The 13882-nt window shown below is 43.1% G+C and overlaps 1 protein-coding gene across 7 annotated transcripts in view; it reads right to left on the reverse strand.

Moving 5' to 3' along the window:
• Nucleotides 1-13882, reverse strand: part of IGSF5 (immunoglobulin superfamily member 5) — a 41336-nt gene that overhangs the window by 4687 nt on the left and 22767 nt on the right. For 5 of the 7 annotated variants that reach the window (XM_083498795.1, XM_083498794.1, XM_083498793.1 and 2 more), the window contains 3 exons: nt 11338-11450; nt 9624-9700; nt 2001-3555 (listed from right to left, as the gene is read on the reverse strand). In XM_083498795.1, coding sequence (XP_083354921.1) covers nt 3058-3555; nt 9624-9700; nt 11338-11450 — 688 coding nt within the window. In that variant the 3' untranslated portion in view covers nt 2001-3057. Of the gene's footprint in view, nt 1-2000; nt 3556-9623; nt 9701-11337; nt 11451-13882 lie in introns of those variants that run through there. The other 2 variants (XM_083498799.1, XM_083498798.1) reach the window with 1 other exon arrangement.

Below are 13882 nucleotides of genomic sequence, written 5' to 3' on the forward strand. Positions count from 1 at the left end.
GCATCATATAATAATGTAAAACTAATATTTATTTATTTATTTATTTAAAAAGAAACATATTTTCCTTCTAAATCCATTAAGAACTGCATCACAACATCCACCCAGTTGATACTGTATGGTGCAGAACAGTCTCCTCGCAAACCATGACATTTCACCACCATTGTGTCCTTATCTAAGACAAACATTTAACTTTTTGTTCCTGGGACAGGGTGGGCAGATATCTTCTCATTGCAACTGCTTTTAGTATAACTGTACCCTCTCCAGTTTTAATTACCAGTGTCCTTCATTTATCAATACACTATTCTGCCTTGATTCATCCTTATTTATTGTAAAGTCAATTGCTGGCAATGTTTTCACTAGACTTTTCATTAAATGGTAACTCAATATTTTTGTTCCTTTTCAAACATTCCCTCTCTCTTCCTCAGCTTCTCACCCATAATTTGTTGAGACAATAGCAGTGATCGTTACCAGGACCAGCCTAAGATATTTGCCACCTGTGGTAACGATGCCCCATTTTACCATCACCATGTATAGACGCTGACCAGCACAGGAATGGGATAACAGCCTCCAACTGGTGAAACTTGGAAGATTTCAGTAGCTTAGGGAATGCAGGACAGGTTGGGTGGCAGACACACCCCTGCTCTTTGCCAGAGGGAAATGGGCAAGGAGTTCAAGGAGAATGGTGGGCAGAAGGTATTTGCTGCATAGGGTGATTGCAGCATTCTGCCTAATGGCATGGCTGGCCCTGATCATTACATAGCCAAAATTCTGAGGGCTGATCTTTCAGATGCAAGCAACATAAAGCTATGTTGGAAAGCTAGATTACCTGCACTGTCATAGGCACCTGCTTAGCATAAATAATCACTCCCTTCTCCCCTTCTGGTTCCACTCGCTCTTTCTGCCACCTGCATTCATCTCTCCTTGCATGTTGATTTCTCCTCTTTTCCCTTGGCCACAGGGTGACCCATCTTTTCTGAGTTTGGTGCAGCAGTGGCATTTCTAACTAATGGCAGCACACTGCCCCCTCAGTAGACTGGGGTCTAAACCACTGAGCTTGCCAATCGGAAGGTCGGCGGTTCAAATCCCCTGATGGGCTGAGTTCCCGTTCCTCTGTCCCAGCTCCTGCCAACCTAGCAGTTCGAAAGCATGCCAGTGCAAGTGGATAAATAGGTACTGCTGTGGCAGGAGGGTAAATGGCATTTCCGTATGCTCCAGCTTCTGTCACAGTGTCCCGTTGTGCCAGTAGTCATGCTGGCCACATGACCCGGAAAGCTGTCTGTGGACAAAAGCCAGCTCCCTCGGCCTGAAAGCAAGATGAACGCCGCAACTCCGTAGTCACCTTTGACTGGACTTAACCATCCAGGGGTCCTTTACATTTATGTTTGTCTAGTGGACCATCTGGCTTTAACGAGTAGTTGGGAACTAATTAATTAATGCACAATAAGCAAGACACTCCCATCACTCTACTGAATTAAAAAAATATGTCCCTCAACAGAATTCTGTCACCTTCATCTTCCTCTTGCTTGCTACATTCGTATTGGATCCCTTCTGGCCCTCGCACAAAGAGATTTTGGATCCTTCCCCCACCCTGCTCATTTTGCTTGTCAGCTACTTTCTCCTTCATTCAATAAATCCTAATAGGTCCATTTACAAAAGTGACTGAGCCTCATGATTCCATTTTCCTTTTTACTGCATTAATTTCTCCTTTAATTACTTGTCTAATTTGTTTTATGTTATAAATTCATTAGGACAACGGAGTGGATGTATTTCTAATTCTATCTGGCAAACATTTTGAATGCTTTTTAATTTGGGATTTGGTTATCTAATGGCTCTCTTATTTGTTGTTTGAAGAGAGAGAAAATAACCCCTATAATTACATGATCACCACCTTTAGGCCCATGATGGAAAAGCAGGATATAAATGTAATAAATAATATCATGTATTAATAATAATAAAGGACAGAAATACATACACAAACATTAATTTTGATCCCAGAAACAACCATGGCATTTTGTTTATTTCATTTAGCAAATTTATATTTCAATTTTAAATTCAATGTCATCAAATTTTTAGGATTAGCTACAGTCCTAAAAGCATGACCTAAATGCTGTGAAATTCAACGGGAATTTTCCCTACTCATTTCACTTCATAGACATCTCAGAAAAATAAGCATATTTTCATTCATAGGACCTAGTTTGTTAATCAAAGATGGCAAAAAAAAAAAATCCAATCTCATTTGATATCGGCAAAAAGAACAGAAGTGCAATCAGAAATAAGTCCTATTGAGTGAGTAAGCAAGTCATTGAGGTAAGTGGGCATAGAATTACAAAGTGTGTAGTTCACATTTCCACAATTGTGAAGTTGTTCAAAAGTTGCAAAATAACAGTAACTCTGCTTAATAATAATAATAATAATAATAATAATAAGTAAGAGCACAACCCTATCCCTAAACGCTGATCAGTGGAGCTGCCACAGCCCTGACACATATGTTGGATGCAGTAGAAGACGGGGTGCCAACCTGAATAAAATGCTGAAATGTTGGGTGGCCCAGGGAAGCCTCGCCTCGCATAATCAATCACATGACGTGGTCACACACCCCATTTGAATAGCAATGCCCATCAACTTGGGTGGAGCCTGGCTCCCTCAAATATTTTATTGGGAGCGGGGAGCAAAGACCTCTTGGCTCCTAGGAGTTGGCTCCAATGGTGGAAAGCTGCTGTGTCAGCTTGGAGGTGGTGCAGCAATCAGGTCTGGACTGGGCCTGATGCTGTCATTTGATGACAGTGGGGCAACCTAGGATCCAGTTGAACCCAGGCAGTTCAAACCATCCATGGAACACCCCAGCAGAGGGCTTTCTGCTGGCTTCCACTGCAAACACTAACAGGAAAACCACGAGTCTACTTCTGCCCGTCCACCTGTTTGGGAAGTTTGGATTGCACCCTAAACTACTTTTATGGACACTGGTAAATTCTTGGTCCAAATATTATGCAGAGACCTCAGATGAGCTGGGCTTGGACTTCTGGTTCCCCATCATCATCAGTAATAATAGTAATTCCTTTATCGGGGAGGCTGAACTCTGAGCACCTTTGTCCTGGTGCCAGGATAGAATTGTTTTTTCTGGAATTCTTGCAGCCTCTGATGGGAGTGAGGCTCACTTTGTCGAGGTGGACTCTCCTTCTGTTGTCCTCTGTGAGGCAAATGCTTCTTTCTGGAATGGTGGGTTTGAGTATCTTGGGCCTTTGATTGTTCAGGATAGTGTGTTGGCCTCCTCGTGTATCTATGCGGGCCACCAGCCTGCCACCTTTGTGGGTACACCTTCCTGGTGTAGCGACGTTTGCCATCAGATCGGTAAATATGGGGGTGCAGTTTTGAACCACGTAGTTGGGGAGCCCTGGAATTGTGGGACTTTGAAGAGACGCTCCTGAATCGCACTGTAGGAATAGTCCGGGATTGCTGTGCTGCGCCTTTTTGTGAACGTCGATTAACGTTGTGAAAAGATGGGGCAGGGGAGATACGTTGAAGAGACTGGGAGGAGCTAGTAAACTGTGGTGAGATCTGTGCAAGAAAAGGAAGCAGAACACGATAAACATACAGGCTGCATTATCAGAAGTGGACACCCATTGCTTCTTGGCTACATCAAAGCCCTTGCATTCCAAAGGACCAAGCTCATAGCCTGGGGGTTCACCTGGACTTGATGCTCACCAGGGATGCGCAAGTGGCAGCAGTAGCTAGGTAGCCTTTTATCAGCTAAGGTTGGTATGCCAGCCATGACCCTATCTAAAAATGGCTGGCCTTGCCCCAATCACTCAGGCCCTAGAGGCATCTAGTTTGTGACTTCCCCTTGTGCAAATGGAACCTCCCTCTGCCCCCTCATGCTACGGAATGTTGGGCTACTCTAGAGGAAGGGAATCCCCTCCCAACACCTCACCAGGGTGGATGTGATGGAACTTGCCTATTGTACTAAGGACTCTGAGACTTTTTAGGTTAACACTGTAGTGCAATATTCCACTGATGCCTTCAGCATATGAATTCTCAAGACTTTGCATTGGTTATATAATTCTCTTTTGGGCAGTAATTACTCAGCACATACACACACAAAGAAGGCAGTAGTTTTTTTAAGAGAGAAGGCACTTTGATCAGTATCTTAAGTTAAAATAAGTAATCCACTTGTCCAAATAGGTATCCACACAAAATTCATGTCTATATGGAAAATGTTCAAATGTCCCCAGGGTAGGGAGATCCTCAGACCATTGCATAGTAGATGTTGGGTATTTATCCTTCCAGGTTTGAAGTATAAGTCTCTTAGCAACCACAAGGGCTCACAAAATCCACTTTTGTTGTATAAATAAGCAATGAAGAGTTGGATTCTAGGACTTATGTGATACTGAGCCCTTATAGTTGATATGTTGTCATAAAAGTCCTAGGATTTGACACTCCATTGCTCATTTGCAAGTTTTCTTGAATGTGTTCCAGTTGTCAAAAACAAGTGGGACCTGCAACAGAATATTGCATTTTGGAAGGCTCCTGTGCAGTCATCCCTTCTTCCAGGATATTCCTTAGCTTTCCGTTTTTCTTCTTCTTGAGCAGTCAGTATCACATGGCCAGTAAGCATACTCAGTCTACATTGGGCTCTTTTTTTGTCGTAATACATACAGCACCTATTTTCTCTTAATGGTTTTTATGGACTTCTGCAAATCTCTTGTTCATTGAGATATATCCCTCTTGTGAATGGTTACTGCTGTTTTCGGGCTAGCTCTTGGAAAACTGAGGTTGTGGTTAGTATATACTGCTTGTGCCCCTTTTCAGTAGGGATTGACAAATCTCCTATTTCAACTTCATAATAAATCAGGCAGTCATGAATCTTGGAAGATGATCACTCAACACCCGACTTCCTCTGAGGAATCCACTTCAGATTATGGGGGAGGGGCTTTTGACCTGGTGTGATCTCATGAGCTTAAGCAGCTTCAGAAGTATTCCACCTTGATCTTGTAGGCCACGCTATGCATGCACTTATGCCTCTTCCATTGACATCATCACTGTATCACAATAGCACTGACAGAAGCCTTCTGTTCCCCACAATAGAAAAATCCAGATTCCTGTTTGTCTGATTTGACGTTGTGAGCAGAAATGCAAAAATGCTGCCAAATTTCCAGAAAGCAGCCTAGCAATCTGCATCGATTGTCAACCATGAGATCTTCAATAAAAGGTGCTGCCATTTAATCTACTTTCATGTTGATTTGCCGGCAGTGACAAACACTGTGACAGAAAGACTCGCCTACTAATGCTTCTTTCAAATTCATCCAACAGTGCTTTGTGCACCAGACAGTGCGTGCTACAAATGTGCCCAATTAAAGGCTCAAGTTAAAGAAAGTAACCTTCACTTGTTGTTTTTTGTGACTCGGGGAAAATAATGGTAGGTTCATAAAATGCAATGAGTTTTTGTCAACAGCAGATAGCAGCTGGGTTATCACCACTCACCTGACATCAGTTGGTCATCTTGCTGTTGCTTATTGGGAAGTAGAGTAAAAAGAAAAAAGAAAAAGACTGGAGAGTTTTCAGCAGGTGGGCTTGAAGAGGCAGGTGCCAGTAGCCTTGCTGATCATGAGGTGCCCCTCCCCTGGAATGTCTCAGCAAAGAGATGGCTCAGGGCACCTGATTGGCATATGCCAAGAGTCACAGGTGAGCTGCGTACTCTGAGGCTCCCCATAACTCAGCACAAGGGCACTATCAGAACTGGTGAAGCTAGATCATGGGTGGGCAAACTAAGGCCCGGGGGCTGAATCCAGCCCAATCGCCTTCTAAATCCAGCCCGCAGATGGTCCGAGAATCAGCATGTTTTTACATGAGTAGAATGTGTGCTTTTATTTAAAATGCATCTCTGGGTTATTTGTGGGGCATAGGAATCCGTTCATTTTTTAAAATAAATATAGTCTGGCCCCCCACAAGGTCTAAGGGACAGTGGACTGGCCCCCTGCTGAAAAAGTTTGCTGACTCCTGAGCTAGATTATTTTTATTTTAAAGTCACTTTCATTTGATACTGCAGAAAAAAAACTCATTCCTAAAAAAAATATATATATATATACCCACTAGATGTATCCAAAAACTAAGAAAGAAGCCATTGGTAAATTTTGATAGAGCAAAAACACAGTTATCAAATGATTGCCTTGTTCGTAATGCAATGCAACAACTGTTTGTCATGTTCTCAAATGGGAAAAGCCATCCTACAACATTCAGTGATGAGCCCAGAAATTGGTGTCAGGTTAAGTCTAAGGTCATGAAGACACCTACAGGGAAATACTAATTTTTTAAAGCATGTTGATTGGGCATGGTGTTGTTAAAATAGAACTTCTTTGTAACCTACACCATCCTCCTGCAAAGCCACCTGATCTTACAGACTAGGTCATTATGAAATTGATCTACTTTGCTCTTCATGATGCTTTATTGTTCCTGCAATTGCCTGACTCTCTCAATCAAGAGAGAGCCCCACAGTTAAGGTGACTTTGATCTGTTCTTTCAACACCAATTGTTCTCTGGGCTCTAAATCAAACAGATTGAAAAAGGCATACATTCTAAGAACAAACATTCTAAAGGAAACTGACCTCTGTATTACCCTGAGAGGGAGAGTAATATCAGAAAATTGGCCTGCTCAGGCACCAATCAAAGGGAGAGAAAAAATAGGGTTCAGACTTCTGGGGCCTGCTGGTTCAAAGGACGCATCCCCAAGTCTATCACGAGTCATCACGAGAAAATATTCACAAGTTATGGAATCTCCCTGAGATAGCTAATAAAGTCAGCAAAAGGTCTGAAATGTGAGGTTCCCAGGAAACTGGATCTGAGTGATGGGTACGTGGTTTATGTGCCATCATATATGCAATAAATGCTATTTAAGATCAGCACTATCATTTGTTGGCATTGAATGTGACAGAACCTGGAAGGTCCTGGCAAGCTGGCACAAACAGAAAATGCAAGCAGACTACTATATATGGCAAAAACTCTGCAAATTGCAGGCTCAAGGCATGTTTTCAGTATGATCCAAACACAAAACTCTTTGAAATGCAGCATTCCCGATCTTAATAGCCAACACAGTAGCCTCAGCTTTGCACAATGACCTACTGCCAGACCAATAAATCATTCAATAGCCAGATACCCCATCGAAATTCACAAATAATTGAACAAAGAGCATAATTCAAAATGCTCCTGTCTTGTACTGTGCTAGTAGCAATGAAGCCTTGCCATGAAAAGGATATGAAGTAAGAAAGGAGGAGGAGGGAGATGGGGGAAAGCAAGCAGTGCAACTAGGGCTGGACCGGGGGGGGGGGGCTGAAGCCCTGGGCCCCACGTGCCCACCTAGAGAGCAGCAGTCAGGTACCAGGTCAGAGCCTAGGCCCACTAGATGTGATGCTGGTCACTGCAGGATCATTCCTGTCTTCTTACTGAAAATATTTTACACTCAGAGGGCAACTGGCTAGGCATGTACAAGGGTACCATTTTTTTTTTTACTATTTTCACCTTGAAACATGTAATTCTTTTCCGCAATAAACCTATATGCCAACCTTTAATTACTTTAGTGGTATCACTCAGTTGAAAAGGATCTTGTGATCATCCAGCCCAACCCTCAATCCTATTACAGTATAAACTAGGGCAGGAAAGAAAAAAAAGGGGGAGGTAATAGAGGCAGCATGCGTCAGGGAATGAGAAGAGAGTGGGGGCTCTCCTATGGTCTGTTGGTTAGAGTGGGAGCAATTTTGTCTGTTTGGAATTTACCAGCCCAAATGTTGGCCACGTGGGCCTTGCGTTTGTTCCTTCACAAAGAATTAGCGTATTTTTTGCACCATAACACTCACTTTTTTCCTCCTAGAAAGTAAGGGGAAATGTCTGTGCGTATTATGGAGGAAATGCCTATGGGTGGCATGCCTATGGATTTTCCTCCTCTAAAAACTATGTGCGTGTTATGGACGGGTGCGTGTTATAGAGCGAAAAATGCGGTAACTCTATGGATTCCACTCAAGTGTGTACCTCTTATTTTCACGTCTTCAAATTTCTCATGATTCTTGGGCAGGTGTCCTGCATAATTGTGTTCACTGCTTGTACTATAAAGCACACAGGTGATTTAAAGTACTGTTTGCTGTTACACAGCAAAGACGTAAAAGTCTCCCAAGGTGTGTGCGTTTGTGTATGCTGCAGGAGGCTACAAATTTAATGGAAGCCTCCTGGGCCGTGTCCAGAAAGTGGTGGTGGGGATGAGTGTTCAGACCCCTGGGCTCTCACTTGTGGGGTGCCTCAGGGTTCCGTCCTCTCCCCCATGCTTTTTAATATCTATATGAAGCCGCTGGGAGAGATCATCAGGGGATTTGGGCTGGGTGTTCATCACTATGCAGATGACACCCAGCTCTACCTCTCCTTTAAATCAGAACCAGTGAAGTCGGTGAAGGTCCTGTGTGAGTGCCTGGAGGCGGTTGGAGGATGGATGGCGGCTAACAGATTGAGGTTGAATCCTGACAAGACAGAAGTACTGTTTTTGGGGGACAGGGAGCGGGTTGGTGTGGGGGATTCCCTGGTCTTGAATGGGGTAACTGTGCCCCTGAAGGACCAGGTGCGCAGCCTGGGAGTCATTTTGGACTCACAGCTGTCCATGGAGGCGCAGGTTAACTCTGTGTCCAGGGCAGCTGTCTACCAGCTCCACCTGGTACGCAGGCTAAGACCCTACCTGCCCGCGAACTGTCTCGCCAGAGTGGTGCATGCTCTGGTTATCTCACGCTTGGACTACTGCAACACGCTCTACGTGGGCCTACCTTTGAAGGTGACCCGGAAACTGCAATTAATCCAGAATGCGGCAGCTAGACTGGTGACTGGGAGTGGCCGCCGGGACCACATAACACCGGTTCTGAGAGATCTGCATTGGCTCCCAGTACGTTTCCGAGCACAATTCAAAGTGTTGGTGCTGACCTTTAAAGCCCTAAACGGCCTCGGTCCTGTATACCTGAAGGAGCGTCTCCACCCCCATCGTTCAGCCCGGACACTGAGATCCAGCGCTGAGGGCCTTCTGGCAGTTCCCTCATTGCGAGAAGTGAGGCTACAGGGAACCAGACAGAGGGCCTTCTCGGTAGTGGCACCCGCCCTGTGGAACGTCCTCCCACCAGATGTCAAAGAGATAAATAATTACCTGACATTCGAGAAGACATCTTAAGGCAGCCCTGTTCAGGGAAGTTTTTAATATGTAACGCTGTACTGTTTTTAACACTGATTGGGAGCCGCCCAGAGTGGCTGGGGAAACTCAGCCAGATGGGTGGGGTATAAATAATAAATTATTATTATTATTATTATTATTATTATTATTATTATTATTATTATTATTGGAAGCAACAAAAAGGAGAAGGGGTTTAACCCTTTCCCCACAACCCAAATTTCACAGTATCCAAATTTCTGGTGTGAATTGCATGCTTTGAAAATGCTGTTTTGCTGTGCTAAGGATATTTTTGAAAGAACATTCAATAGCATTAAGGACAGAAACTAGAATGCATCCCCCCCTCAAAAAAAATTCCAGTTCTTTTATAAACCATCACTTAAGTCCATTACATGTTTATGGAATATGTCACAGTCTGTAAAAGACTTGCTCCAATTACCTGTGATGCAGGATTCACGTCTAAATCCCCGTCTGGAGCGTACAGGCTAGAGTTATCTGGGGAGAAAGAGGGAACTCCTGCAAGACAATATACAAAGGATAACTGTTATTGATTCTTCAGAATGGCAGGAACTATAAATCATTTCAGAATACAAACAAATGTAGGTATTTTTAGATGTCCTTTTTGTGTAAAGAGAACAGACCGCTCTTCAGGAAACAGAATACTTTGCTGTAAATTGGGTGGGTGCTTTGTTAAAACCCTGCTAAGAAATTTGTAGAGACTTATCTGTTCAAGCATTCCAATGCACCCCTTGGCAAATCCCCTGCAGGTTGCACCGTTTATAAATGGTTGGCTTACAGTAAGACGATCTTCAGTGCAGCTTGTTCTGCACTGAAGGAAGACCAATGTAATCATGACCCAACAAGCTGCACACAGATTATCTATTTGAGCATACAATCCAAATGTATTTGTCAAGTTTGTTAACATGTAACTCACACTAAGGTTCACATACATTCCCTGCGTATACGGCATGTGTAGGGTAAGACACAGAAGTGAACAATGAGTGCACATACTGCACATATCGCATAGCATGACACAACATAAGGCTTGTGTGTCTGTCTGTTTTTCTATCTGTCCATCTTCAGGACCTAATCATGGCATCTGTGCATATCTTTTTCAGGGTAATGGAATATAGGGAGTGTTGAATAGTGGTTAGAATTTCAGGTAAGAACCTGGGAGACCACACTCGGCCCTGAAGCTTACTGCGGTGACCTTGGGCAGCCAGCCCCTCTCAACCTCAGAGAGTTGTTGTGAGGATAAAAATGGGTGAGGAAGAACGATGTAGGCCACCTTGCGCTCCTGGGAGGAAGTAAATATTCATTATTCTAGGAAGTATTTTCAGCAAGATACTTTAGGAAGGGGAGTCTGTATGCCTCCTTCTCTTGCCACAGAGCCCTGCTTCAGCAGTGCTGCTATCTCACTTTTGCTGCTCAACATGAAGCTGGGAATCGAATCAGGATATTCAGATGACACTACACTACCTTATTATTCATGCATGGCATATGGGTTTATACAGTGTACCACTGGGTTAAAAAAGAAATCCAATAAACCTCACATTAAAATTTTATAATTCATTTTGTTAAAAAATAATCAAATTAAGCTGCAACTGATTTTGAAATACATCTCGCTTCCCAGTTTGTATGCTTAGGATTGCTGTGCATAACTTAACCGATATTCATGGCTACCATCCTCAAACCACTTAAAATAGAGAAGGAAGGTTTGAGTTGAGGCTTTAAGATATGCATATATGACATTAATATTTATCAGTCACATGGTACCTTTAGACACGTTAACCAGAAATAACTGGAAGCACATGCCTAGGAAAGGCATTGCCCTGTATAGAGGGCCATTTGCACAGATGAATAATATGGATTTATGTTTGGGAAACGGGCACTGAAAGTTGCCCTTAAATGACTTCTAGAGGAAACAGTTCATCGATTTCAGCTTGATGCCATACACTGGCCAAACCAGGCTTCAGGTCTTCGGTCATCTCATTCTAGCTTCTCAAGTCACACAGTGGTAGCCCAATATCCCACTGTTCTGAGAACAAAACAAATGTTCAGGCTATTCTCTGCCCATCAGAGTGCTCCAGAGAAGCATTTCAAATGCATTTTTGTGATGTATAGAAATTTTCCCAAACACAGTTTTTGCTCACCTGTCATTTGCCCAGCACGCCTTGCATCCTCTGGACTGTATGCATAATTTTCTTGTCCACTGTGTCTGTCTGTCTCCAAATTTCTATCAGCATTTTTCTTTTCTGATGCCTTTCTAGAAAATAGAAAATGCTTACCTTTGAACCCCTGTCATTTGAGATCTTTCAGTGCAACCACAGAAGACTTTCCTCATTTTTTCAGCTTTATGGCAGATAGACAATTTAAGTGGTCATGTTAAGTCAGCCAGTACCACTGCTTGCTATCCATTATTAACCTATCACCTATATTGAATTTATGGGATTTTTTGTATACTTAGTGGGCGATACTATGAGAGTGAGTTTGTTCTGGGGACAGAAGTGAAGCACGGTCTCTGGGTTCATTTCATATCTAATTTACCAAAAACTCTGAATTCAGCAGTTTTTACTCCAGGTACAACTTGCAAAAGTAATACATTAGTAGCTTTTTGGCATGCTCTCAAAGCTTTCAGTACATAGTTAGTAACTAGCTAAGGAACAGCCTGATCCAGGGCTGTTTTTAAGCCGAAGTATTAAATTTAATCTGCTTTCCAGGCTTATTCTATAGATCAGCTGTTACAGAAACACAGTGTCAGATGCCAGGCAAAAGGAGTCAAGCCAACTACTGTAGCTTTATTGTGCAAGTCCCATTCCTGAGTATTGACTGGGAAATGCATGATGGGGAGTCTGCTGCCTTTGCTTTAGCTGTGATAAAAGAGGGAAAGGGGAGCAGTCTGGGACCAGAGTCCTCTTCTCAGTATAAAACCCATGCATTGCCCTATCACAAGTGCTGAACCAACTAAATCCCCTTCAACAATTTGCAATAACTGCAAGTACCCTTGAATGTGTTAAGAGTTTGTGGGTGCTCGACTCCACTGAATTCTTGGATCCAGTGAAGTGTTAGAATTTAATCAAGGTTTAGGGTGTTAAACTGGACAACAGACACATAATCCCTGGACGAAGCAAGGGTTAAAAGCTAAATAAGCCAGGCTAGCTTTCCTATTCAGGTAGTTACCTGGGTGATGGGCCATTAAGAAATTAAGTGAGAGGGAGCTCTGGGACAGACAGCAAATGAGTGGGGCCCCTCCTCTAGCTCTTAGATAGTGAGAATGGCAAAAGGCCAGCATTTAGTGTGTGTAATGTGACCCAGAAGTGAAGCTGCAGGCAGGAAAACCAGAGAGGCAAAGCCCAATGTTTGATTTCTGCTTGAATCCAAAGTTCAAACAAGAAACAAGACCCTTAATGCCGTGAACCATTGTAGGCTCAGGTTGTATAGATGTGTAAATAAACCATATATCATAAAGACACCACGGTCTCCACTGTGCCTCATTCCCAAAGGAAAATACAAGCCCTGGAATCTCGCACCGCTTGAAGATCGGGGTAGTGTAGCACAGACCAATCCAGCATGATTAATCTCCACCACTTGCTTGAACAGCAAGTAATACATTTTAATGACAATTAGCATTTTGCCATAAAATATCGATTTTGAAATGTGAGGGAGTTTGTATAGATTGTGAACCCAAGCCAGATCCTTTCTTCTAGAACTCAGAGTGAATGATTTAACTGCCAAGCTAAGGTGAAACAAAATATGGCATACCTAGATAAGCAATTGCACTGATTAGCTCAAATCAGAATTAAGTTTCCTTCTTCCCTCTGACGGCAAAGGATAGCTTTCAGTCTTGAAGACGAATGCAAACAAAAACCCTGGCAAACCTTTCCCACAATGACGTCATTTTAAAGTTTCCGTTCAGTATTGGTTAACAGCTTCTTAATACAGATGAAAGCTCTCTTACATTTTAAAGCTTAACAACCTAATGCATTCTAGCATAGAGACATTTAGCTTACTTCATTTTAAGTGGTCAAAACTAATTTTGCTAAGCTAGAAGCAATTTGTTACCAAACATCTTTTTTCTCTCTCCAAAGGTTGCTTTCAAATAAGTCTTAGAAAAGCAGAGAATGCCATTTAATTTGCCTACCAGTTGGTTACAATTAACATGTGCCAACCTGTCTCGGTTTCAGTTCTGTTTCTGTACAACAGAAATTCTATACTCCAAGAGCCTGTAGAATTGGCATATCCACTGTAAGCATTACTTGAGCTAGGAGGAGTGAGCTATTCTGGTGCACAGTGACCTCCTGTGGTTGTTGCTGTAATTGCAGCATTTATTAGCTTTAGGGTTATTATAGGTTTATTAGCTTTATTAGGGTTAAACCACAGAGCCTAGGACATGCCGATCAGAAGGTTGGTGGTTCGAATCCCTGCGACGGAGTGAGCTCCCCTTGCTCCGTCCCTGCTGCTGTCAACCTAGCAGTTCGAAAGCACGTCAAAGTACAAGTAGATAAATAGGTACCGCTCCGGCGGGAAGGTAAACGGCATTTCCGTGCGCTGCTCTGGTTCACCAGAAGCAGCTTAGTCATGCTGGCCACATGACCCGGAGGCTGTACGCCGGCTCCCTTGGCTGATAAAGCGAGATGAGCGCCGCAACCCCAGAGTCGGTCACGACTGGACCTAATGGTCCGGGGTCCCTTTACCTTT

The sequence above is a fragment of the Podarcis liolepis genome, assembly GCF_965112155.1.
Source record: "Podarcis liolepis genome assembly, chromosome: 4".
Taxonomy (NCBI): domain Eukaryota; kingdom Metazoa; phylum Chordata; class Lepidosauria; order Squamata; family Lacertidae; genus Podarcis; species Podarcis liolepis.